This window comes from Trachurus trachurus (genome assembly GCF_905171665.1).
Source record: "Trachurus trachurus genome assembly, chromosome: 7".
NCBI classification, from domain to species: domain Eukaryota; kingdom Metazoa; phylum Chordata; class Actinopteri; order Carangiformes; family Carangidae; genus Trachurus; species Trachurus trachurus.
Genome location: NC_139901.1, coordinates 19,099,088 through 19,122,558, shown reverse-complemented (window position 1 = coordinate 19,122,558; position 23,471 = coordinate 19,099,088). Strand labels below are relative to the sequence as shown.

The 23,471-nt window shown below is 40.7% G+C and overlaps 3 protein-coding genes across 5 annotated transcripts in view; 1 reads left to right on the top strand and 2 right to left on the bottom strand.

Moving 5' to 3' along the window:
* The window catches only part of wnk3 (WNK lysine deficient protein kinase 3), a 42,483-nt gene extending 34,309 nt beyond the window's left edge, over positions 1-8,174 (bottom strand). Inside the window, exon 1 of the mRNA XM_083976363.1 lies at positions 7,633-8,174. The gene's annotated coding sequence lies outside the window, so the exon portion shown is untranslated. The remainder of the gene's footprint in view (positions 1-7,632) is intronic.
* Positions 8,175-9,769: 1,595 nt separating this feature from the next.
* fam3a (FAM3 metabolism regulating signaling molecule A) lies at positions 9,770-15,184 on the bottom strand. 3 transcript variants are annotated; one of them, XM_083974844.1, is made up of 10 exons: positions 14,934-15,184; positions 14,492-14,523; positions 14,275-14,391; positions 13,558-13,581; positions 13,333-13,459; positions 12,931-12,989; positions 12,766-12,816; positions 12,591-12,675; positions 11,579-11,705; positions 9,770-11,022 (listed from the first exon to the last, which is right to left on the bottom strand). In XM_083974844.1, the coding sequence occupies exons 2-10, from the start codon at positions 14,502-14,504 to the stop codon at positions 10,924-10,926; spliced, it is 702 nt and encodes a 233-aa protein (XP_083830970.1). In that variant the 5' UTR covers positions 14,505-14,523; positions 14,934-15,184; the 3' UTR covers positions 9,770-10,923. The 3 variants fall into 3 exon arrangements, with proteins under 3 accessions (XP_083830970.1, XP_083830971.1, XP_083830972.1); XM_083974845.1 differs by having other exon boundaries at positions 14,284-14,391; XM_083974846.1 differs by lacking the exon at positions 12,766-12,816.
* Positions 15,185-15,850: 666 nt separating this feature from the next.
* On the top strand, positions 15,851-22,124 carry LOC310988809 (isocitrate dehydrogenase [NAD] subunit gamma, mitochondrial-like). The gene is made up of 13 exons (XM_083975568.1): positions 15,851-15,964; positions 16,214-16,261; positions 16,586-16,597; positions 17,971-18,068; positions 18,159-18,274; positions 18,381-18,441; positions 18,574-18,706; positions 19,878-20,011; positions 20,142-20,244; positions 20,341-20,487; positions 20,617-20,711; positions 20,843-20,903; positions 21,116-22,124. The coding sequence occupies exons 1-13, from the start codon at positions 15,884-15,886 to the stop codon at positions 21,215-21,217; spliced, it is 1,191 nt and encodes a 396-aa protein (XP_083831694.1). The 5' UTR covers positions 15,851-15,883; the 3' UTR covers positions 21,218-22,124.
* Positions 22,125-23,471: the final 1,347 nt, after the last annotated feature.

The following is a 23,471-nucleotide window of genomic DNA, read 5'->3' as shown; positions in this document are numbered from 1 at the left end:
GTGTGTGTGTGTGTGTGTGTGTGTGTGTGTGTGTGTGTGTGACCCCACTGGGAAATTTTTTGACATGTTTATCTTCACTTCTCCTCTATCACTCACCATCTTTTCCACAGTATTACATCACCCCTCCCCTTCTGACAGCCAATGATCTCTCACCAGTCAGCCTGAAGTTACTCTGAAGCCACTATGAGAAAAAAAAACAGCTGGGGCACCAATTACAGATGCAATAAAAAAAAAAATCCAAAGTCACCATGTATAACTTACTATGTAGATCTGGACGGACAGGAGGAGGACGTGCTAATGCATACCCACAACAGAACCACACTGAAGGAATGTGGCAGTCCTGGGAGTGTAATGGTGCAGTAAACAGAAAGTAAAAAAGTGCAGCCGGGGTCAGGCTATTAGCTCACTTTGCATATTAGTTTACAACACATATTACTTTACAAATGAACACGTGGCACTGTCAAGGGCCACCGCTATTAGGCACCCTTGTCTAGGGTTACACCTAAGAAGGCATCCACAAGAACCGCCTAAGGACAGTCAGCCTTGCCCCCTCCCACCACCACCAACCCCCTAAATGTGCTCTCCCCTGTCAGGCTGGCTCAGTTGGAGTCACAGCATTAAGTCTGGGGGTTTTTTTTTCTTTAATTTTAATGAACAAAGCCCACCCTGACCACCAGGGGCTCTGCTGGAGGCTCACAGCTAGCTATTATCTCTTTTATAACGTGGTCATTAACGCTCACATCAAGTCTGTTGTCTCTTCAGGCTCAAAGCGAAAGAGTCTGATGTGCAATGCTACAGGCTGTCAGTCAAATTAAAGGCACAATAGGCTGATAGGGACCAACTGCTAAGCAGCTCCCGGGGGAACAAGAAAGATTTCCAGTTCTGCAACATTCCCGAGACATAGACACATGCTCTAAGAGACAACCTGTAATTAGGGTTAAGCTGGAAGCCTCACACAAAAACACACTCACAACCACAACTAATTCCACTATCATTAACATTAATATCATTACATATGAGTGGTCAGTATAAAATCACTCATTACATCACTGTCTCTAATTTGAATAGTGAAAGTAATAGATTGTGTTGCTAATGGGGCAATTTTCTGGAAAATGGAACAAAAAAACATTTACACATAACATAACCTAATGGGTGTTTAGCTAATCCAGTTAATCAAGTACCTGACCTATCAAGGTAGCTCACCGTTCAGTACGTCAAACCCTGCAGATTCAGTACTCCCAACACGCAGCCCCACTATGAGGCCCCCATCCTGTCTCACATGTTACAGTGGTGGCAGCTTGCACAGATCCTCCATAGTGAAGTTTCCAGTTATATTGTACGTATATGTATATCATGTTGCCCAACCATACTTCAACAAAAAGGCTGCGGCTGCTGCTCAGTCAATCATATTCAAGTCAGCAGACTGTGAAAAAACACCCATCACAGTTTCCCTGACTTCAAGGTGATGTGTCAAGCAAACTGCTAAAAAGTCCACGGACTGAATTCAAAACTGTTATCTTTATTATACTTATGAATATTCAGCCAAAGAAGAGGGGTATACATGAATTAAATGTCCACTGTTAATCAAATACTATTTTTTGCATGACAGCAAACCTAAATGAGACACAGAGAATGGACTACTGAACTAAAACTTCATATACCATGGCCATAATTTTGCAAATGGGGGACTGAGAGTGTACAGTGTGACAATAGTGTACAGTGAGACTAAAAAAGGTTAAGGCTAACAGGATGTAGGGAACATAAAGGGGGAAAAACAACAGGCGATAAAGAGAGGGAAGTTGCCCTTTAAACAGGAGCTTATTCGCCTATGTCCCCAGGGCAAGGAGTTCCCATGAAAGCCACATACCGGACAGAGTTATCACAGCACATCAAACACGTTCAACCCCATCACTGTCTCTCACACTCGCCCAGTCTCCCTTCCAAACACACAAACATAGACACACACACAGATACAGATGTCAGACACACACTGGCAGGCTTGAGCAAACTTTCTGTTTCACTCTTTTCCCCCCTCTCTCTCTCTCTGTTCATCTCACACTCTCTCTATCTTTTATACACAGACAAAAACACACACACACACACACACACACACACACACACACACACACACACACACACACACACACACACACACACACACATACACATCAAAAGCAAACCCTCACTCGCACCCAAACTGCATGTCCCCTTTCAATGAAAGAATGCCGAGAGGAATTTCCTGACACCAGCCAAATGACCAAGCAACTGCCCATGTGGGCAAACGTGGTAAACCAAAGTTGAAGATAACAAAACCTAAAGCCACAGCTGAAACTGTCCCATCTCGCTTCGGCAGCAAATTGACCCCGGTATCTAGCGTAGCGTGCGTCGAATTCATATGTCAGAATCATTGTCTGTTAATTCTTCTATCAGTGCTGGATTACATGAGAACTGAACATCTGACGTGCTGCACTCTGCCTGCCCTCCAGGCTTCTGTGAGGCTCCTACATGGGGAGAACACCTGCAGCTGCCTGATCATTTCTGAAATGTGCAGCCAAATTCATTATGACAACTTTGCTTCACCGCTGCCAAGGATGTGATTTTTATCCTATTCCGAAAACCAAACAGAGGACCCTGATTCTTTTTGCTTGAATTTATATTTCTATACTCAAAGTTTACAAAGGGAAAGCTGCACTATGTTCATAAACCCCTTTTCTCAAAAGTGCAACACATCAAAGTCAAGTTCATTGCAATCCTGTTGCACTTTTTTTTCAGCCCGTACTTCGTGGGGATACGCACATTAATCCCCTGGAACCAAACTGCCGCTGGAAAATTAGGCAGGCAGACAAAGGACGGGCCGGGGACTCTCTCTCTGTGTGCGTGCACGCAGACAGCGAGGTTTTTGCTATTGAGGGGGACATGTAGATGAAAAGAGTGAATAAAAAATGGCGAGGGGGACAGGAAGGGATTGTAGTTGGTGGGAGCAAGCGGGCAGCAGAGTTTCAAACACAGAGAGAGAGGGAAGGAGAGATGGCGCGAGGGGGGCCGGCTAGTAGAAGGGGTGGGAAAAATGTGTGTGTGAAAGAGAACAAGAGAGAGATAAAGAGAGGGGGGTGGCACAGACAAAAAGTGGGCTGGAGGGTGGGGGGGTGGGGGGGATTTTGCCTGATAAAATATGTGCCAATGTTTGTGTGAATGAAAGCAGTGACTATAGCTAAATTTCGGTCTGAACAATAGCAGCTACAGTTGTGCATGGAGAGGAGAGGAGAGGAGAGGAGAGGAGAGGAGAGGAGAGGAGAGGAGAGGAGATGAGATATGGTTGGACGAGGCTGAAAACATGAGGTGATTACATTAGCATAGGAATAGTTTCCGTTGGTATGTCCAGTGTCACAGACCGTGAGGGCCAAAGAAGCAGCACGGCCTTACTCTAAAAATACCCCATATTAATGATATACAAATTAAATTACACACTTCGGACTGATTGCAGGTGCAGTCACTTAGAATTTAATTGTAAACTTATCATAGCACATGTGTACTATAAGTAAATGTGCATGTGTTGCAGTCTTTTATCAAGGTCTCCTCCTCAACTGCCAGCTACAGGAGTTTGCATATCCGCCAATTGTTGATCACAAGACTCAGTGAGCTCTGTTGATCCAAGGAGTCAGAAATGAGTGGAGAAGGTTCAGCAGTGACATTAGCTGAAGACAATATGAACTAGAGTTACTGTGTCTCCGCAAACCAGAGAAGAGGCAGGGAATGTGGTCACAATCTCCTCCTTCCTGAGTTACAGCGCTGAAAAATGACCAGAAGTGATTCTGATTAACATTATGATGTCACAGTGAAGTTGACCTTTGACCTTTTGGGTGTAAATCATCTCCACTTTGTCATTTTCTTTTAAATATTACTTAATTAGACATCAATATTGAAAAACTAGCACATGGATCTGTGAGTCATGGGCAACGATGCATTTTATGAGGTCACAGTGACCTTGACATTTGACCCCTGACGGCCTACTGAGCTCATTCTTTAGCCCAAGCGAATCTTTGTGCCAGATGTAAAGATACAAGAATATGAGGTTGGACCTCTGACCACCAAAATGTAATCAACTCATTCTTGCGTCATGTGGAATGTTTGTGCCAATCCTAAAGGGATAGTTCAACATTTTTGGCAAATTTGCCTATTGCCATAATCCCTATAGTCATAGGAGTACGGTAGGTGCATTACCTTTAATTATCTGTGCGTGTTGTTTTGAGATCCGTGGGGCAGAGACGCGAGCTGCTCAGCGAACACAATGGAGGTGAACGCTACAGGTCCCCTGGCCCTCATCAAACTCATCGAATACACAATCCAACCATGGAAACCAGGAGACACCAGGCATCTGTTGGTACCAACCATGTCGTGATAGCTTGATAGTCAGAAAAACGGGCTGAATAATGCTCCAAAGTTAGGATAGATTCTGGTAGGGGAAAACTTTTAAAAGTGGATCCTGAACACTCCTGACATCGTGTGGGTGCCCGCCCCCCTCTCTCTCGTGCCATGTGTGTGTTGTGTTTGTGTGCGTGTTAAATTTCAACTGGTACTTTATATTGGCTTGGATGTGTTAAAGTAAATAACATTAGCAGTAAAAGCTGAATATTTAATGGATCAAATTAGAATAATAATGATATCTGGTGACACTGCAGGCAGCACAGACAGCAGGGAGAGACATGCTGTAGGGAATGAATTTAACCGTGAGAAAATGATTCTCAGGGTTAGTCACTGTTCATCTGGTACAGGTGTCTGGTCACACTGCAGGCAGCAGAGAGACTTAGAGAGGGTCCTCAAACTATGTTCTAAAATTGTTCATTTTCATATATTAATATCATAGATTTGTGGGAAATGCTTCAGAAAGGATCTCATTTGGACCCCCCCAATGTCTAAACCACGGTTACGCCCTTGAATCCAACAACTCCAAAAGGGAGGGATTTCAAAAGCACAAGTAGTTCTGAGTATATTCTGAGTGAATGTCTGTGCAGGTCACAACTTGTCCACGCGAGCGTTTTGGAGTTATTGGATTGTGTACTCGATGAGTTTGATGAGGGACAGGGCGCCTGTACCGTTCACCTCCATTGTGTTCGCTGAGCAGCTCGCGTCTCTGTCCCGCAGATCTCTAAACAACATGAACCTACTCCTATAGGGATTATGGCAATAGGCAAATTTGCCAAAATGTTGAACTATCCCTTTAGGATTGGCACAAAACATTCGACATGACGCAAGAATGAGTTAATTAAATTTTGGTGGTCAGAGGTCCAACCTCATATTCTTGTGAATGTGATTTAATCAGAAATGTCCAGAGCAAATATCTTTACATCTGGCACAAAGATAAAAAAGAATGAGCTCAGTAGGCCGTCAGGGGTCAAATGTCAAGGTCACTGTGACCTCATAAAATGCATCGTTGCCCATGACTCACAGATCCATGTGCTAGTTTTTCAATATTGATGTCTAATTAAAGAATATTTAAAAGAAAATGACAAAGTGGAGATGATTTACACCCAAAAGGTCAAAGGTCAACTTCACTGTGACATCATAATGTTAATCAGAATCACTTCTGGTCATTTTTCAGCGCTGTAACTCAGAAAGGAGGAGATTGTGACCACATTCCCTGCCTCTTCTCTGGTTTGAGGAGACACAGTAACTCTAGTTCATATTGTCTTCAGCTAAGTGTCACTGCTGAACCTTCTCCACTTATTTCTGACTCTTTGGATCAACAGAGCTCACTCACTCTTGTGATCAATCTTATGAAGATCACAGATCTGCAGCTGAACCTTGCAGCTCAACTGTTGGCCACACTGGCAGGTAAAAACAAAGGCCATGTTGTTTCCGAGAGGTCGCGTCCAACCGGCCATGCAGTCACACCAGGGTACATTACTGTAAGAGGCAGGTGTGTAAACCTTCAAAGGGTCGACTCTTTCTGTGATGCTGTTGCATTGGAAAACAGGATGTTATCAGGCTCAGGCTATAATTGTGTGGCACAAGTGAAATTAATTACAATGTTCAGGACGAGCACCTGTGCGACATTTACACCTACTGTACGGAAGAGAGGAGGCTAGGAATTGAAAGTTAATCTTAAAGATCACTACTAAAAAAAAACAGAATTGATCTAAACCTGGCGCTGACATTTAAAAACAGTGAGTGCACAGTTGATCAAGAAGAGAAAATGAAATTAAAGCTGTTCCGAAACTGATCGCACGACTTGTTTCTGCACATGCCACTTCCCCGTCTGTCTTCGCTTTTGACGGCGTTTTGCAATGTGATGACAAAATATCAAATCCCGGCCGCAAGAATCAAACACACAATGATTGTTCTCTTCCCATTAGGGAAACTCAAGGCTGAAAACACAACAAGGACTATTGTCCAATCCAGGTCAAGCATGGGAGAGTGGAGTGTAGGTAGCACACTCAGAGTACTGTTCACTGACACAGAGAGAGAGAGAGACAGAGAGAATATGTGTTATCTAACCCCCCCTTTTTGTTCTCCTTTATTCCTCTCAGTGAGCAGAACCATCCCCACCAGAGGATTCCTCTAATCCAGGTGAGAGAGAGGCTCCTTAATCAGCCAATGATGAATCGGGATTACACGTTACTAAAGTGGCTTACTACTCTCTGAGAGCTCATATCAACAACTGAGCCCCACTTTATTCCTGCAAATGGTGTCTGAACATTTATGGGTGATGGAGAACTCAGAGATCAGCAGAGTGTTGATTTCAGTAGTTTAGCAGCTGTCAGCCGTTTTGAGAACAGAAAGCATCCTCCCTATAATGTTTTCCGTAGCTACCCCACTACTACTCACAGGGGGACCATCACGTGCAGTGTTTTGACATGTACCTATGAAATATCAATACAGGGCTTGGGGAGGGGTTGATTGGCATTATTCATAATTAATGGTAACCATATGCAATAATAGAAAAGCCCAAAAAAAAAAAAAAGAGAATCAATTACCTTTGCTACTTTTAAAAGACATAGGTAAACATGATATTTTCCTTATTTGAACACATACCATGCAGCTGCTCGTTTAAAACACACCATGATGTGACTGACCATGCAGTGTACTGAGGCAAAATGCAATTAATGTACGTTATTTATAGGCTACAGCTATACAACACAGTGATGCCTAGACATGCAAGCAGCATGAAGTGCAGCTATTGGCCAGCCGGCGGCTCAGCTGACTTTATAAGCGTCAGGCAAACGGTGAAAGACACCGAGTACAATCACCATACAGGGCAAGAGCGTGGTGACCGGGGACGACTGACACAACCACAAATCAAAATCCACAAACCTCCTGGCCCTTTAGTGCCCTAAGCACAGGCAAATCATCCAAATGATGCTCTGAACTGTTGGTGTGTGAGGGGCCTGTCTGTCAGCGAGCCCGCCTGCAGGTCTGCACTTGACTTGAGTGTTTTTACACAGCATAATTTATTTCTGAATAACGAGCTGCCACGGGAGAGGATAAATACCTAATAAGCAGTCTAGCAGTGCTTTAGGAGACTGCACAAAATGAAAATGTCTAACTGGGGATTATGGTGCCGGACTGACAGCATATTGTAAGAATTACTATTGGCACTGTAATAGAAAAAAAATAACAACAAACATCACTCACCCAAATGCAACATCGTAGCTCGTCGGTCCAGCGATGCACTTATTTAACAAAAAGAAAAAAGCAAGCTGCTCAGCCCAGACAGCTAGCTAAATCACAGCTAACTGGATTCTTTCAATATTATTATTCCTATTTGCTATTTACAAACGTTATTCCACAAGATTTACAATGGGGCTCTCTGCCTACAAAATTATTTTACACCCACTGAAAAAAATACATTTACAAAAAAGAAAAAAATAAGCCTTAGGAAAAAAAAATCTTCTTCTTCTTTCTTCCTTTTGTTATCTTTTACATTTAGATGCGCTTTGCCGCGGTGCTGTCGGCTTGAAAATCCCCAGCGGAGCCGTGGAGCCTCGGTCCGTGTGAGAGACACAGGCACGGAGTGGTGTACGTGTTCCCGTTCAGACGATGCTCGTCGGTGGTTCGCTGATTTCCCCACTCGCTGCTCGGTGTGTCGGCGAGTTGTGCGACCGGCCATTCATGTGTACCCAAATAATATCAGTAACTTATGTACATAATTTACAACGCACGACTCCGACGGCCTTCAGCAGGTTCTCGTGTGTACTGAGGCGCTCTTGCCTGCCCGTGCTCACTTGCCTCGGGGTTCATCATCATCATCATCCTCCTAAACAAAACCGGCTGTGAGCGCACGTCGCCACTAGAGGGCGGCGGTGCTGCGTGTTTGGGCCTTTATGCCGAGCGGCAACCTACACCAAAGGCTTGTTATGTGACTTTCATGCTGCCTTCAGTGCCCCTCGTAATCTCCAGACTCAGGTTCAGGGCACCAGCTGTTGTCATTCACCTGTTTTCCTATAGGCTAATTGAAAATGACAATGTAGTATATTTTCATATTTGGAATTATATATTTATAAAGATATTTATGATGTGTATTTAGGGTATATATTTATATAGGTGTATCATATTATTTATGATTGAGATAATTATTATGTGTGTATATATATATATATATATGGTATATATTTATATAGGTATTATGTATTATGTAGTAGCCTAGTTACAGAAGAATAGTTAAAAAGGGGTGGAGAATTATTTTTTCCTTTCTTTTGTATGTACAAATAGTTATGTCCATGTTCGAAAATAAAAATACATTCATTCATTCAATTGCCTCAAATGATACAATACTGTGTGTGAATAAAGTGAATAAAATAATCTTGCTTGAATACTCTTCATAGATAGGCCCATGTGTGTGTGCACTGGTGGTAAAATATAGAAATACTCCACTACAAAGAAGTCTTTTAAAAAGTTTAACAGTAGAAACAGTGCAAACTGACTATCAGGAAAATGTACTAGCAATATCAAAAGTAAAAGTGCTTGACTGTTGGACAGTGTAGTATTACTAATGTACTAATGCAACATTGGTAACGTGTAAAAGATGTATTTGAAAATGTAACCACTAACGAACTCAATTTCTCTACGGGGACAAATAAATTACTACTACTACTACTACTACTACTATGAATCCCATCAATGGGAAATGGATTAAAAAAAGTACACTTTTACCCTCGGAGAAACAAAAAGTACTGTTGGTGTGCACATAAACTGGTATGGGGACGTGAATGTGTACATGATAATAGGTGCATTGGTCCATCCTTTTTTCACAATTTTATATTTGTTTATCTATTTGTTTTTTTCTTTGTTTTATAAATTGGAGACAGATTTCCAATCCTGAGACAATAAAGATTATGTTTAGTTACCATATTCCTGTCCAACGCTTATAATGTAGCCTACATAGCTCACACAGTTCTTGAGCACATTAAACTTTTCCTTAAAATTACAAATCACAATTTTTCTAACAACACCTGAAGGCCCCATATAACACAGTTCAGTGGAACAATGAAATTCACCGTATTTGCCATTACTACGTTTGTCTACCGGGTCACCAAGGCAACACGTGCTGTGGCTGAATTCACCGTCAAACCTAAAACCCTCTACTTTCAGACCGCAGTGTTTATCCCCACCAGGGCATATGTTTAGTGAAGCTCACGCCTTGAGCAGGATGAACTGGGTAACCCCTGTTAAGACAGGGACTTTGCCGCCCTCTGGTGAGTTTCTTTAGGTACGACAGTGAACACCCAAACCCATGGGACACACACACACACAGAGAATATTCAGATATATTTTATTCATCAGCATTTCACAATATAAACACAGACTACGGATGCCTTGTAGAAAACTTTTGACATTTAGAGGTAACATGATCCAAACAGACTTCTAACGATGTATATATAAAATTATCTTTGTATATTTATGCATGAAACCTTTCCTTCATGTCCGGCTTACAGGACGCCAGGTGGATACATTCAAAGTTAAAAACAAACAGCATACACAACCACACATTTTGGTTGAATGTTTTAAACAAAGCACTCAGTGAAAAAAAATGCTTGCAGGCCTGAGACAACGTTAAAACCATGGGCAGTGTTATGACAAACAGATGACACAGTTAATCTGCCTGGCTGTGTTTTTTAAAATGTAGTATTAAAATAAATAGGTTTAACAAAAAAGGAAATGACCTACGACCAAATTTGTCTAAAAAAAAAAAAAAAAGTGTAAACACATGGCAAGCAGTAAATGCTGCGCATCAGGTTCTACGGAAATAATGGCTGCTAACACTATGCATATTAATATCACAGAATCATAGACGTCACATGATGAAAATATATTAACGTATTTAAATAAAAACCTTGCACACAGACCTGGATGTCAGAAGAGATTTAAACTACTAGAGTACCTAATGTTTAACTTGTGCTGATCTGGATTAGGTTTTCCAACGCCTAAGTGTTATATTAGTTAGGTGTGTATTTTGCCGACTGAACATCAAAATACCTGTTGCTCAAACGATGACACCCTACAGGCAGAAAAGAGGAAATAAATACCTCTTTCCTACAATGGCTTTGGAAGACCTACTCCAGCTGTATTCATTCACTAGTCACTGTTCCACTTTGGTCATAAAACATTTGGCCTCTCAAGTTTCCCTTTACCCAACACAAACATTTTCCTTATCTCTACAACATTACTTTAGTTCAAACGTGGCTCACAAAGCTTCATGAACAAATCTTCAACGACGGATTCCAACTATTTTAAACAGATCGAGTCACAAGACGATCTTTGCGGTCCTCTCACGCCTCTGTCCCGAGGGAGAAAACTTAAGGTTACGTGGTCCAAATCCTGGATGGTTACAGTCCTTCAGCAGGTCCTAGGCTTTCACAGTCCATCGGATCCACTGCGGCTACTCCAGGTGTTACTGTAGTATAAGTAATGGGGCACTGTGCAGAGTTATCCTTCCAGGGGGGGCCGCAGGGGAATACAGCCATCCATTTCCAGAGACTCAGGCCAACCTTCATACTTGTTGCTGCTCTTGCTGTTTTTCATACGCTACAGGAGGCAACCACGGGCACACAAAGCTGATTTCAACAAAACCGCCTGGCGACAGGTTCTCACTGCATAGTAGCTGCTCATACACCGAGTGCTGAACAACATTTACATTTTAGTACTATGCTGACTAGAAGAAAAGAAAAGAAAGCAAATCTGTGCAATACTTTAATATGCTTTAATATGTGTTTTTGGTCAGCAGAGTATACATGTATGTAAGTACTATGCTGACTCAATTATTTAAAACTGCTTTCCTTATTCTCTCACATAGTGATAACCATGTGTCAGATCATCATGTATGTTTAAACCATATGCGTATATAATGTTGTTTATTGATGTGTGTACTTGATTTGACAGGACCAAAATAAACTCACTAAACTAAAAAACTAAATTATAATTTGTTATAATTTAACAGCACCTGTACTGTCTGGTGAGTTGTTTTGTAATATAATTTACAGAGTGACACTGGGAGGATTGTTTTTTGTTTTGTTTTAACTACACCTGTGCTTAAACTATAAGTAGATAAGTAGATCAGCTAAAGAATAAAAATGTAACATACCTGCTCAAAAGGGCTCTTATTCTCAATGCCTTTGGCTCCAACAAACACCCAGCTGTCTCTAAAAGCCAGCTCCTTCACCACCGTGCTCCCGAGCTCCTCAAACAGTCGACGGGACTCGTCGTTCATCCTGCCAGCGGAAATGAGGAAAGGGCGCAAGGTTAATGTTTATTAAAGGGGTTGACTGCTCCTCTAAGCAACAGGCTTAAGGGGCAAACATAAGTACTTCACCCCTGTTAAAGTTTATGTTGAAATTAAATGCAGGCTATTACCATCTCTCAGTCACTGCTCCTGGGCTTTAGTCTGAATTGCACTTCACAGTTGAGCTGAGGTTTAACCACTTCACAACTGTGCTAGGCTTTCAAACCATAAGGCCTTCAAGGACATCATGGCCATACTCATTTTGATACATCCACCCATATACTGTAGGTGATCAATAATTAATGTGCCGGCCATTACGGTGTCAAGTAAATGTAACATTTAAAATAAAATCTTGACTCCAGACACCACAAGGACACGCTGTCACCCACAGGACATTTTGTCTTCAAATTATCATTCTTGACTGCTCCGTTAACTCCAGTGATAATTGGAGCTTTTGCTCTTTTTGTGTGTTAAATGTTGGAGACAGCTGTCACTAGTGCACATTCATATTTTTGTAACATTTATAGAGAAATTTAGTGCTCACATAAACTGGCAGCTAGTATTGTCTTTTTTTAACATTACATCCTCTGTTTCCTCATTATTAATGATAACAAGTACTTTGTGTTACAAACCTTGTATGAAAAGTGATATACAAATAAAGTTTGATTTGATTTGATATCAACTATAACATGTGGCAAAGGTTGTAAGATGACGGATAAACAATGCCATATAATTATTTATATTCAGTAATCATTTTTATGACATAAAATATACACGACTGACAATTTAACTATGAAAAATGCTTTGAGGTCTTTCAAAGAGGAAAAGTGAGAGGTGCTGAACTGGAACAGAATATCACATCATGAATTCTTACTTTGTAGCTGCATCATCAAAGGAAGCCACAAACACTAGTGTCCCTTCATGGAGCGGCCGGAGAAACTTCAACAGGTCAGACACATCTAAGAAGGAACATCAGATGAGCTGTGGACTGTGGTTTATTTTTTTGAGACAGAACACAAATACTATGCATATGCATCTGGTTTCATTACCTCCCGCCCACATATCAAATGATTTTGTGTCAAGCAGCTCTCCTGTTACACCTGCGTCAAAAGAATCATCAGCCAGATGTTACAAGAGCAAATTTAATAAGATATTAAAATATCTATATAAAACAGTCTGTTAAAAAAAAGGTCAGGAATGGAAAGGACTCCTACCATTCACCAAAGCTATGTTCAGTCCTCTGCCAACATTGTTCTTCACACTGCTCACCAACCTGTGGGAAACAAGTGCCAGTAGGTGAAATGCTTTAAAAAGAAAAAAACAACAACCTTATTGCACATACACATTAATCGACACACATACACATCCTAGCACTTAAGAAGCAACAAGAAATACAAAAAGATGGCAAACAAAACCAAAGAGATGACGGGCAGGGAGACTGAAAGAATACTTGCATTCAGATCCTCAGACAGACATGAAAGCCTGGTTATGACAGCACAGAGGAAAGAAGCAACAGAGTGTGAACCAAAAACAAAATAAAACAAACAAACAAAGGAAACAACAGGGGAGAGAAAACATAAATGGACACAGCAGAGTTGGCAACCACTGAATCTCACATCTTGTCCTCCAGGCAGATTTTGGGGCCGATGACATTGGCAGCACCAGACACCAGGCGGAAAGCCAAATGTTTCGGGGGGCAGGGGGCTGAAAGTCCACATTTGTACCTTCGAGGACGGGCTTCAGCTGAAATATATGAAACATTAGTTGGCGGTGATGAGGAGGAAGGAAGATAAGAAGGCAGCATTATCAACATGATACAAAGTTTTAACTGCTCTATTTACCAGGTGTTGGTTCCTCACTCCCACCTGGAAAAAATAAGAAACAAGTGTGAGACTCAAACCGATGATCACACATCAGAAAAGCTTTGTTGGATTAGTTTATATACAGACACACAGTTACACATTCATCAAGATTAAAACTATATTTATAACTTGACTTTTGGATATGTACTGACAGTGACTGTCATTTATTTAATGGTGTCATCACAACCTGTGGTGAAATTGTGCCTGTTAAGAAAAAGGCTCCGTAGTGCTAATTGAAAAGGTCCAAATGGAAAAGTTTCTTATTTGATTCTACATGTTTCATGTTTATTTTTTATTTTTTTTATTTTAAAACTCTTCATTTGTATTGGATACTTTCGTGCAAAATACTTGCATTTATTGTATGCAAGTTTCTTTACAAACTAAGTTTACTACTTTCAAAAGCACAACAATAATAATTGCATTGTTGTTATTACCACCATTGTCAATTTGTCTATCCCTAATAGCTAAACCATTTGAAAATTATGAAAAATGTCTGTCATTGTTCCCCAGACACCATGGAAACAGCCTCCAGTGCTTGTTCATGCCAGACCAACATTAGGAAAGCCAATAACAGATAACCAATACGCAATCAAACAAAACAGGAAAACTGCCCAAGGTCGGACTCAGATTCATAACGACTGAATGTCCAACACATTTTATGTCAATCAGCCAATCAATTCATCATTTCAGAACTACCTCTCTTACCACTGAAGAAATGACGCACAGATGAACCACTCTCTCCTCCAAATAAAGTGTTAGCCAGCAGCCAGGTGAGACCCACCAACAGCAGCACAGCCACAACTCTCAGGGGGCCTGTCAGGGGAAACAGGAAAGACCAGTAAAACACATGGGATTACAACTGCACCAACACTGGATTATTACACTGGATTGTGTGATGGAAATGTCAGCCCACCTGTTAATCTCATGATGCACGTAGTCACAGACCTGGACAAATAATCAACAAGGTTATTTATGAATAGGCCTACCTCAAATTTGTACTTGTGTAGTAGTTTAGTAAACGTCTTTTGTTAACAATGACACATTCATTTCATGTTTTTGTTCAGCTTTACAGACTTGTTAAATTATTAAATCTTGAATGAAAGAGGCACGTGAGTCATTTCCCAGAACTACTTTCGTGAATAATTAATACAACCATTGATATCATAACCATAATCTTTTTACAGTGGCCAAGCAAGATGGCTCTGGAGAGAGATGACGTTTGGGGGTTTGACATGAACTCAAAGTCTCCCAAAGACGAGACAACAACAACAACAAGTTCGCCTTTCCGCTGACAAAAATGTAAATATGTAACTCATGGAAATGTACACATGGAAATGTGAGAAGACAGGTCTTACCTGCTGGGTCGAGGCTTCAGACGAGTAGCGCTGGTTCTCGTTACCTGTAATGAAGGTTTCAAAAGAGCTGTTGCTCTTGTTCCTCGGGCTGAGATTATTTCTTGCGCTGTTTCCTCATTGAGACGTTCATGGGCTGAAACCAGGCTTCAAAAGTCTCAGTCCATCTTTGAAACAAGTGTTGTTAGCGCACTTTCGCCAAACATATCGGGGCAAAAATGTGTGTTTGGTAGATTACATCTGCCTTCCGTATGTATTGCCAACCCGAAATAAGTGACACCAGAGAGTCTGCGCAGGGAGGTTCACGTGACCAAAATGTAATGCTGCATTCAAGGGCTGTCGTCAGAATTAACTACCGACTGAATATAAAAGAGGAATCAATGAACACACCCGTTAAGTCTTAATTTGGTGTGTTTTCTAAGAAACTAAGAACCCGGTAACAGAGACAGAAACAGATAAATACAATTACTTCCATTGTGTTTGGTATTTTGTAGCAGTGGTTGTTTCCCACGTGATGTCAGAAACAGTACAGTCGGGGTACTATTCAATGAGTTGAATGTCTTACATTTTATGTAACTGACAACATTTTTTTAACAACTTTATTTCGACATATCTGTATTCCTTTCAACTGGGAGCTGATTCAGAATTACAAGTTACAGACTGAAAGGAAAGCATTTTCCTACTGGATTGCTTATAATTACGGTTTAAACAGTGGGACGTGAATGCCCCAAACGCTTTCTACATTTTTAAAAATGTTGAACAGATTTTTTTTTAAATGACTTTTCTACTTTAAATGGTCACTGACGTTACGTCACTAAAATAAATAAGTAAATATCATAGACTGTAAGGTAAATATATGAATGAAGAAATACATTTAACGTTGGAAAAATCAACTATCGCGGGAACACACAGACCTTCCTCCTTGGGCACGCGATCACTGCTTGAAAACCAAGATGGCTTCACACAGTGCAATGCTCTCGATGTCCAAAATAATTTCTCCCTTCTGGGGAGGACGCCTCGGAAATACGGTTAAAGTAAGATGATATCTGACGCTGTTATTATATCGGTTGTGAGCCCTTTTGTGTGGCTCCAATTGAAAGTCGTTAATTGTATCTGGACACAAGGTCATTCAGATGAAATAGCAAAGTGCCAGAACTGTCATGCATCTATATTTTGTCCCCCTCAAAATGTTCCCTAACCCTGAGCTGTTATCTCTAACTTACCTGACCCAGAGTCTTTGAATGTAACACTAACCTGATCCATCTCTTTCATTTATATTTCAGGTATTTGGAACAACTGTGACAAGCCGCAGGAATAAGGCCTTGCTAACTGTGAGTAAATAAGCAGGGAGGCCTTAGAATCACTGCTCATGTATTTATTTCTAAGCTGTGTGGTTTGTGGTTAAACTTTGGAAGTGGTTGTCTGCTTGTCATGGGCGTGTTATGTGTTTGCATAACGTTACTCTTTGGGGGGAGGTGGGTGTATTTCTTCTGTATCTTATTATTGGACTTGGAGTCTGTAAAATAAATCTATCTATCTATCTATCTATCTATCTATCTATCTATCTGGTACTGTTTGGATTCAACATGTTCTCCCACTGTTCTCAAACTGACCCTTGTTCTTCTGCTTTCCTTGCTGTCCATCTTCAACAACAGGGGGAACACATAGTAAGTAGCGAACTATGATGAGGTTTACACTGTCATCTAATGAACCACTTGCCTTCATATACAACAACAAAGAACATAAATGTGCTTTGATTATTCTAAGGTTGGGTGATGTAATCATGATAACCAGAGGAATTGCTTCATGTCATGGTACCGTGCAAAGGTTTTAGGCTCTAAACCCTAAAAGCGAGGGTGCCTTAAGTTAAAAATCTATTTTTTTCAGTCATCCTTAAACGTAAAGAAACTATAAACTTGTGAAGAGTTTGTGGATTTAGCCTCTGCAGCAGCCACACCATTGTCACAGGACCTTTTGTGCTGCAAAATAATTACAGGGCTGATTGGACATTTCCTTGATACTATTGAGTGATGGATTAAAAAAAAAGCAAAACCTTTGCTGTGTACTGTGCATGCATCGCAACTATCGAGCAGTAATGGTCTGGATACATGTAGCTCACAAATTCCATTGTAATTTTAGTTTAAAAGCAAACTTGTTATTTATTCAAATACGGGTTGGACAATATGGGGAAAAACATAATGTTGTGATTATATGGACAGATATTGAGATTGTGTGATATGTAATTACAATTTTGGTTTGACTGTTCACTTTGGCTTTTCATTTTTGATTGAATAATATAATATTTATGTGGCTTTTGTTGGGCCTCATACCAAACAACATGTCCCTTTGCATCTTGATATTATTTGTTAGCCACAGCGTCTCTGTCGCATCACAGCATTTACAATGCTAACAATTGTGCAGTCCTAATTCAGTATTTACTGACTCTCTTTTGAAAATGGCTTGAAATGGCCATTCCACCAGTTATTTAAAAACTGTTCAGATAGCGCACTCAAAATAGGAATGTTGTAGTATCTGTAAATGCAACACAAACCAAGATCCCACTGACAGCTGCATTATTATAATAATAATAATAATAATAATAATAATAATAATAATAATAATAATAATAATAATAATAATATACTTTATTTATAGAGCACTTATCAAACAGGAGTACAAACTGCTTAATGGAAAAATGAGGAAAACAGTTTAAAAAAATAAAATAAAATCCAGTAAGAAATAGTTAAACACAAGGGATAAAATTTAACAGTAAAATGGCAATAAAACTGGCAGGACTGAAGAGAAATGAACGGGTAAATGACAGGGGAAAACAGAGAAACCTGCAACTCAGGTCAAATCAGGAAATGCTATACAAAAGGAAAATATTTGGATCTGACTAAAAAGGAAACAAAGTTTTAACTGTGATGGATGACTCAAAACACATAGGATAATATTAGCAACCAGCATCCAGTAGTTTATGAGCTAAAAGTTGTAAAACCATCAATTAATCTTTTTTTAATTCAAAATATCAATATTTCAGCCCCCTCCTGCAAAGTATGGAGGCAGACACACTGTGGCCCTCATACCTGGAGATGGAATTGGTCCAGAGCTGCTGAATCATGTCAGAGAGGTTTTCAGGTTGGTTAGATTTAGATTTCAGCTACATCTTTTTTTAAGAGGTGTTGATATGATGACCACCTCATCATGTGTTTTGTAATCTTACTTTAGGTTCAGCTGTGTGCCTGTGGACTTTGAGGTGGTGCATGTCAACTCTGCAGTGGAAACGGAGGATGATATTGATAATGCCATCACTGCCATTCGCCGTAATGGAGTTGCCCTCAAAGGTAGGTGCATGAATACATGAAAAAACAGAGCACACCTATGTGAAGCATGTTACAATACCATCATGGCACTATAATTTGACTGTGACACTGTTTTCTTTCCTAATAGGTAACATAGAAACCAAACATACCATGCCACCATCTGTCAAATCCAGAAATAACCTCCTGCGGTAAGAGTTATCATGAGACATTCAGTTGCTTTGATCAAAGGTGAAAGTTTTCATTTTTGTCTCTTGATTGTGTTAGTTAACTCATTTTTTCCCCCTCTTTCCCGCCCTCTCTTGTTCTGTGTGCGTCAACAGCACAAGCTTAGACCTGTATGCCAATGTGATGCACTGCCAGTCCCTCCCCGGCGTCCAGACTCGCCACAAGAACATTGACATCATGATCATCAGGGAGAACACAGAGGGAGAATACAGCAGTCTGGAGCACGAGGTCAGCCAGAGCAGAAACACAATCAATTGTACTCTGACTGAAACACACACTTGTCCTCCCTCCTTAAAGACCTCTTTCTCCCTCTTCTAGTTCTCTTTCCAAACAGGAGTTAGCTAGCACGATTTATTTACAAAGATTGATGTCTGACGTCTGTTGACGTGCCAATTTTTAAACATCTGCACATGGAATGTCAGTAGCAGGTGAATCGGTTAAGCATAACATAGCACATCCACTTTGATGATCACTTTGAGGGCAGACGGGGCTGAAACTGTGAGCGTACTCGCTAATTCATCTGCACTGTTTGTGTTCACAAGACGTCAGCATGATTTGTGCAGACAGCTAGTGCTGGCTCAGGCACAATGAATAACCAACACAAATAGAGCTCGAATCAGCATTTTATCAGTCTATTCCCCATAGAAGTGATCTTTAGATTTGCAAGGAGAAAGCCAGGGTCGGCAGCAACAAACCTGAGTCACTACAGGAGTGGGAGCAGTGGAGGATTTGGATGGGCTTTTGTTAATCATGTCACAGTTTACTTAACTTTCATAATTCAAGACAGCTCCTGTTGTCAGCTAATATTTAAATTATCTTTACACTTGAAATAACCACTGTTGTGGAAGTTTTTAGCTGTTTGCTGTTGGTGAATAATGAAATAGAGACTTCTGCCGGCCGACAAGCTTTTTATTTCCTTGCAAAGAAAGGTCAATCAATCCTCACCCGAGCGGTGATGGTAAAGAAAGACCAAGAGAAATGGGGGGACTAAACATTTATACCTGAGGAACACCCCCTTGTCTGCTGCAGGGGTCGACCCACTACTCAGACAGTGTTTTCACACTGCTTTGTCTTGTTGTAGGTATTGGCATCGACCCCCGAGGGTGTGTTTCACACCTGGGGAATCCTGCAGGTGAAGGTCTAGACATTTAAAATACACAAATGGGTAACAAACAAAACGAGTTCTGATACCTTGGGGGGAAAGCAGGGTATGGGGACGTCTCAAGTGATTAAAACAAAGGAATATTCAAATTTACCATTACACCACTTAGTGATAAAAGTAGCAGGAGTCTATTCCTGAACGTTTACATGTTATATACAGTAGGTAGGAATTTGTCCAGTCTTCAGTCCATTCACCTTAGTTGTCTTATGTTTATTTTTGTCACCTTTTTTTTTATAGAGTGTATCAGGGGTAGTGGAAAGCCTTAAGATCATCACCCGGAACAATTCCCTCAGGATCGCCGACTACGCCTTCCGACTGGCCAGAGAGAAAGGTCGTCGTAGGGTCACTGCCGTACATAAGGCCAACATCATGTGAGTAATTCTGTAGCTAATATTTCCTATCAGAACTCCCTGGCCTCTTCCTCTGTGAGTCTTAACTTCACATCCCAAGTGTGAGTGTCGTAATGCCGGATGTTGAGTGTGGCCTTTCTGCTCCCTACAGGAAGCTTGGTGATGGCTTGTTCCTGCAGTGTTGCAAAGAAGTGGCCTCTGGTTACCCAGACATCACGTTTGATAGCATGATCGTGGACAACACCACTATGCAGGTAATAAGTCGACAGCATTTTAATACATTCAAGAAATGTTTTTCATTGCTTGATCTAAATTGTTTACCTGCCACCGTGTTTGTTTGTGTGTTTCAGCTGGTGTCCAAGCCCCATCAGTTTGATGTGATGGTGATGCCCAATCTGTATGGAAACGTGGTGAGCAACGTGTGTGCAGGCCTGGTGGGAGGGCCTGGCCTCGTGCCCGGAGCCAATTATGGTCGTGACTATGCTGTCTTTGAAACAGTGAGTATCTGGTAGACCATAGTCTCCTCTGTTTCTGAAGGATGAAAAATCTATTAATCATGTCTCTCTGATAAATTGAAACTCAAGAGTTTCCTCTCTTTCTTTCCTTATTTTTTCTGCATCACTCAGGCCACAAGGAATACGGGGAAGAGTATTGCAGACAGGAACATCGCAAACCCCACGGCCATGCTGCTAGCCAGCTGCATGATGCTGGACCATCTTAAGTAAGCTTTTCCAGATGAAATACTCTCATATTTGCACACATGTACATGCACATACCTTCCTGTGGTTTGTGGTTTCATCAGAGATGTGATACTTTGACTAGACTGTAAGTTATACTCTTGTATGTCTCCAGGCTTTATGATCATGCAAGTTCCATCAGGAATGCAGTCCTCACCACTATGAATGAAACTCGGGTAAGTTTTCCATCACTGGTCCTTTACCGTGTTGTATCGCTGCTATAAATCTAAAAGGCTGTTGTTGCGGCCCAGTTGTGCTGGTGACAGATGTAGATCATCGCAATGAGATTGACACCAAGCGCCCACACAAATAAGAACAGTGGCAGAAGAAGAAGTGCAAATTTTTTAAAGGTATATGTTGATGTTCTTTTTTTTCCCCTTTCTTGCAGTTGCACACAGCTGACATCGGTGGTCAAGGCACCACGTCAGAGGTGGTCCAGTCTGTAATGAGAGTCATCAAGAGTAAAGGGCAGCTCACATCAGAGCTCTAAACCACCGCTGAGTTCGTCACACACACACACACACACACTCATTAGAGGTGTGAGCTTGAACAGGTGTCTGTATATGGAACAGGTGTACAGTATGAGAAAAGGAAGGATGTCCTTGCATGTCTGTTTCCATAGCGTCAGGTCTTAATCACTGACATCACAATGATTCCAGTTTCTTTCTTGTTCACACAGCTTACTGACCAGTTCACTGTACAAACGAACTTTAATCAACACCTGTGTGCTTCACGTATAATAATGACCTCCAGTAGACTGTTGTAAAAACAGTTGACCTTTGATAAAATGTAATTGTCACTCCTGTTGGAAGATAAATCCTGCTGTATGGATAGATTTTACCTCAGTTCATCAGGTTCATTCAGTTGAAAATCCATGCTCTAGCAAATTGTTATCAGTATCCCCAAACACATTAGAGTCAGAAATATCTTAAGTTGTTTACCCTGCCGTTGTACAAACTCATTCCTTTCAATATGGGTCAATATTTATTTTATAACTGAAGATAATGGTACAGCATCTTTCAGTCAACCAAAATGTGCAATTTTCCTTTTTAAGCCTTAACTTTTTTTTTTAACATTGTCATTACATATTATATCCTCAACTGTCCTGTATGTTCACATCACACCATATTAACTGTACTTAAAAAAGGTTATGTAGCATTTTCATTGAAACTGTATCATAAGAAGAGGTGGATATCAAGTAACTGCTGTCAGAGCTGAACTTTTGTGTTTGTGCCATATTACCTAAGTGTGGATTGTGTCACAGAGTGTATCCCTGTTGTCTTAAAGCTAATCATGCAAGAGCTCTTAAAACATATGTAAAGACTGGAGAATCGTATCTGGTGTGGGACTATATACTGTATAACATAGATATTATCAATAAATAAATAACCTCAAGTTTGGAAGTCAGGTGCTAAAAATATGCCCCATTTATTTCAATGATAGAAAAACAACTGTGTAATGCATTATCAACAGTCAATGTGGACCAACTGCATCCTCTGAAATGATCATTAAGTTAAAACATAAACATAAGTTAAACAAACTGAACATTATATACATGTTGTCCATATATCAGGAGCTACTTATTGCTAAGATCTTTGAAAATGTAACCTGAGTTTTTGGCTCTGTGTCATAGAGGGGAAACTCTTCTCCTGCTTGGCATGAGGGCTATTTTTATTCCAAATAAGAAAAAGCTCACTGATCCTTCTGTTTATTTTACAATTACACGCCTCATCAGCATCTTACAAGGTTGGATGATAAGCTGTCATTTCACATTTCATCACTAGGTGGCAACACCACTTTCTGGAGCCCCCCAGCAGCTAACTTGGAGCGAAAAATGCACAGCTGCTTGCATGTGTGCTGCAGCTACGTACACACTGTGACAATGACAAAATGAAGGATATACTGTGTGTAATCGCTCTGGATCACTGTACAGAATTATTATGTTTTTGCTGCACCCACTGCGACGTGTAAACCTAGAGAAATTTATGATGTAGGAATCATTGGCAGCTATATTTGTTCCACCTAATTGGGAAAATTCCTGTCCCCTTTTACGTGATTTCTAGGAATCGTGCTCTTCCCCTCAGAGTGTGTGTTGCTAAGACAAACAAGAAGGATTCTGGCTTTGCCGTCTGCGGGAATTATCCTCATTTAGCATAAAACCAAACCTTTTTTTTTTTTTTTCCTCTAGTGTATTTTTTGTGTTAGAAGACTCTGACCACACAGTCACGTTGAGCAAAAAAAAAAGCCCTGGTCCCTTGAGCCAGCAGATGCAGGAGGAGTAGGAGCAGCAGATAGATGTTATAATGGCCCATCATTCAGCAGTGACCTCCTGTTCACATATATTGTACAAACAATCCCAGTCCTCCTCTCTTTATCCAATAGGGTCTGCGGTCATAGGGGCACATCCCATTGTAATGGCACAGGCCAATTTATCATGTGTCCAGTTCTGTGGGAAAGTTACAGATTGTTCCATCTGTGTGAACATTTGCATATTAAGCAGAGAAATTCTCTGTGAACAGATTCCTTCCTTTTTTAGATGTAGTCGTTCTAGGAAATCAACAATCATACAGTCCACGGTGTGTGAAATGTGCAGGGAATTACTACATGTGTATCTTGGCCTCTGCCAATTGGCTGTTTTTAACCATTCTTTTCCCTCTCCATTCAAGTCAGTTATTCTCTCCACAGAGACGTTGAGCTGGCTCATAAATGTCTCCGCTCCATTTAATTTGGAATCAGTCTTTCTT

Coding starts and splice junctions, on each gene's coding strand:
- fam3a (XM_083974844.1), bottom strand. Junction 13,582..14,274: donor TTTCTTCAGTGGTAAGAGAG/GTAGTTCTGAAA, acceptor TATTTTTTCCAG/GTGGGAGTGAGGAACCAACA. Junction 11,706..12,590: donor TTTGATGATGCAGCTACAAA/GTAAGAATTCAT, acceptor TTCCGCTGGCAG/GATGAACGACGAGTCCCGTC.
- LOC310988809 (XM_083975568.1), top strand. CDS start 15,884: ATGGCTTCACACAGTGCAATGCTCTCGATGTCCAAAATAATTTCTCCC. Junction 15,965..16,213: donor GCCTCGGAAATACGGTTAAA/GTAAGATGATAT, acceptor TTTATATTTCAG/GTATTTGGAACAACTGTGAC. Junction 20,245..20,340: donor TGGACAACACCACTATGCAG/GTAATAAGTCGA, acceptor TGTGTGTTTCAG/CTGGTGTCCAAGCCCCATCA.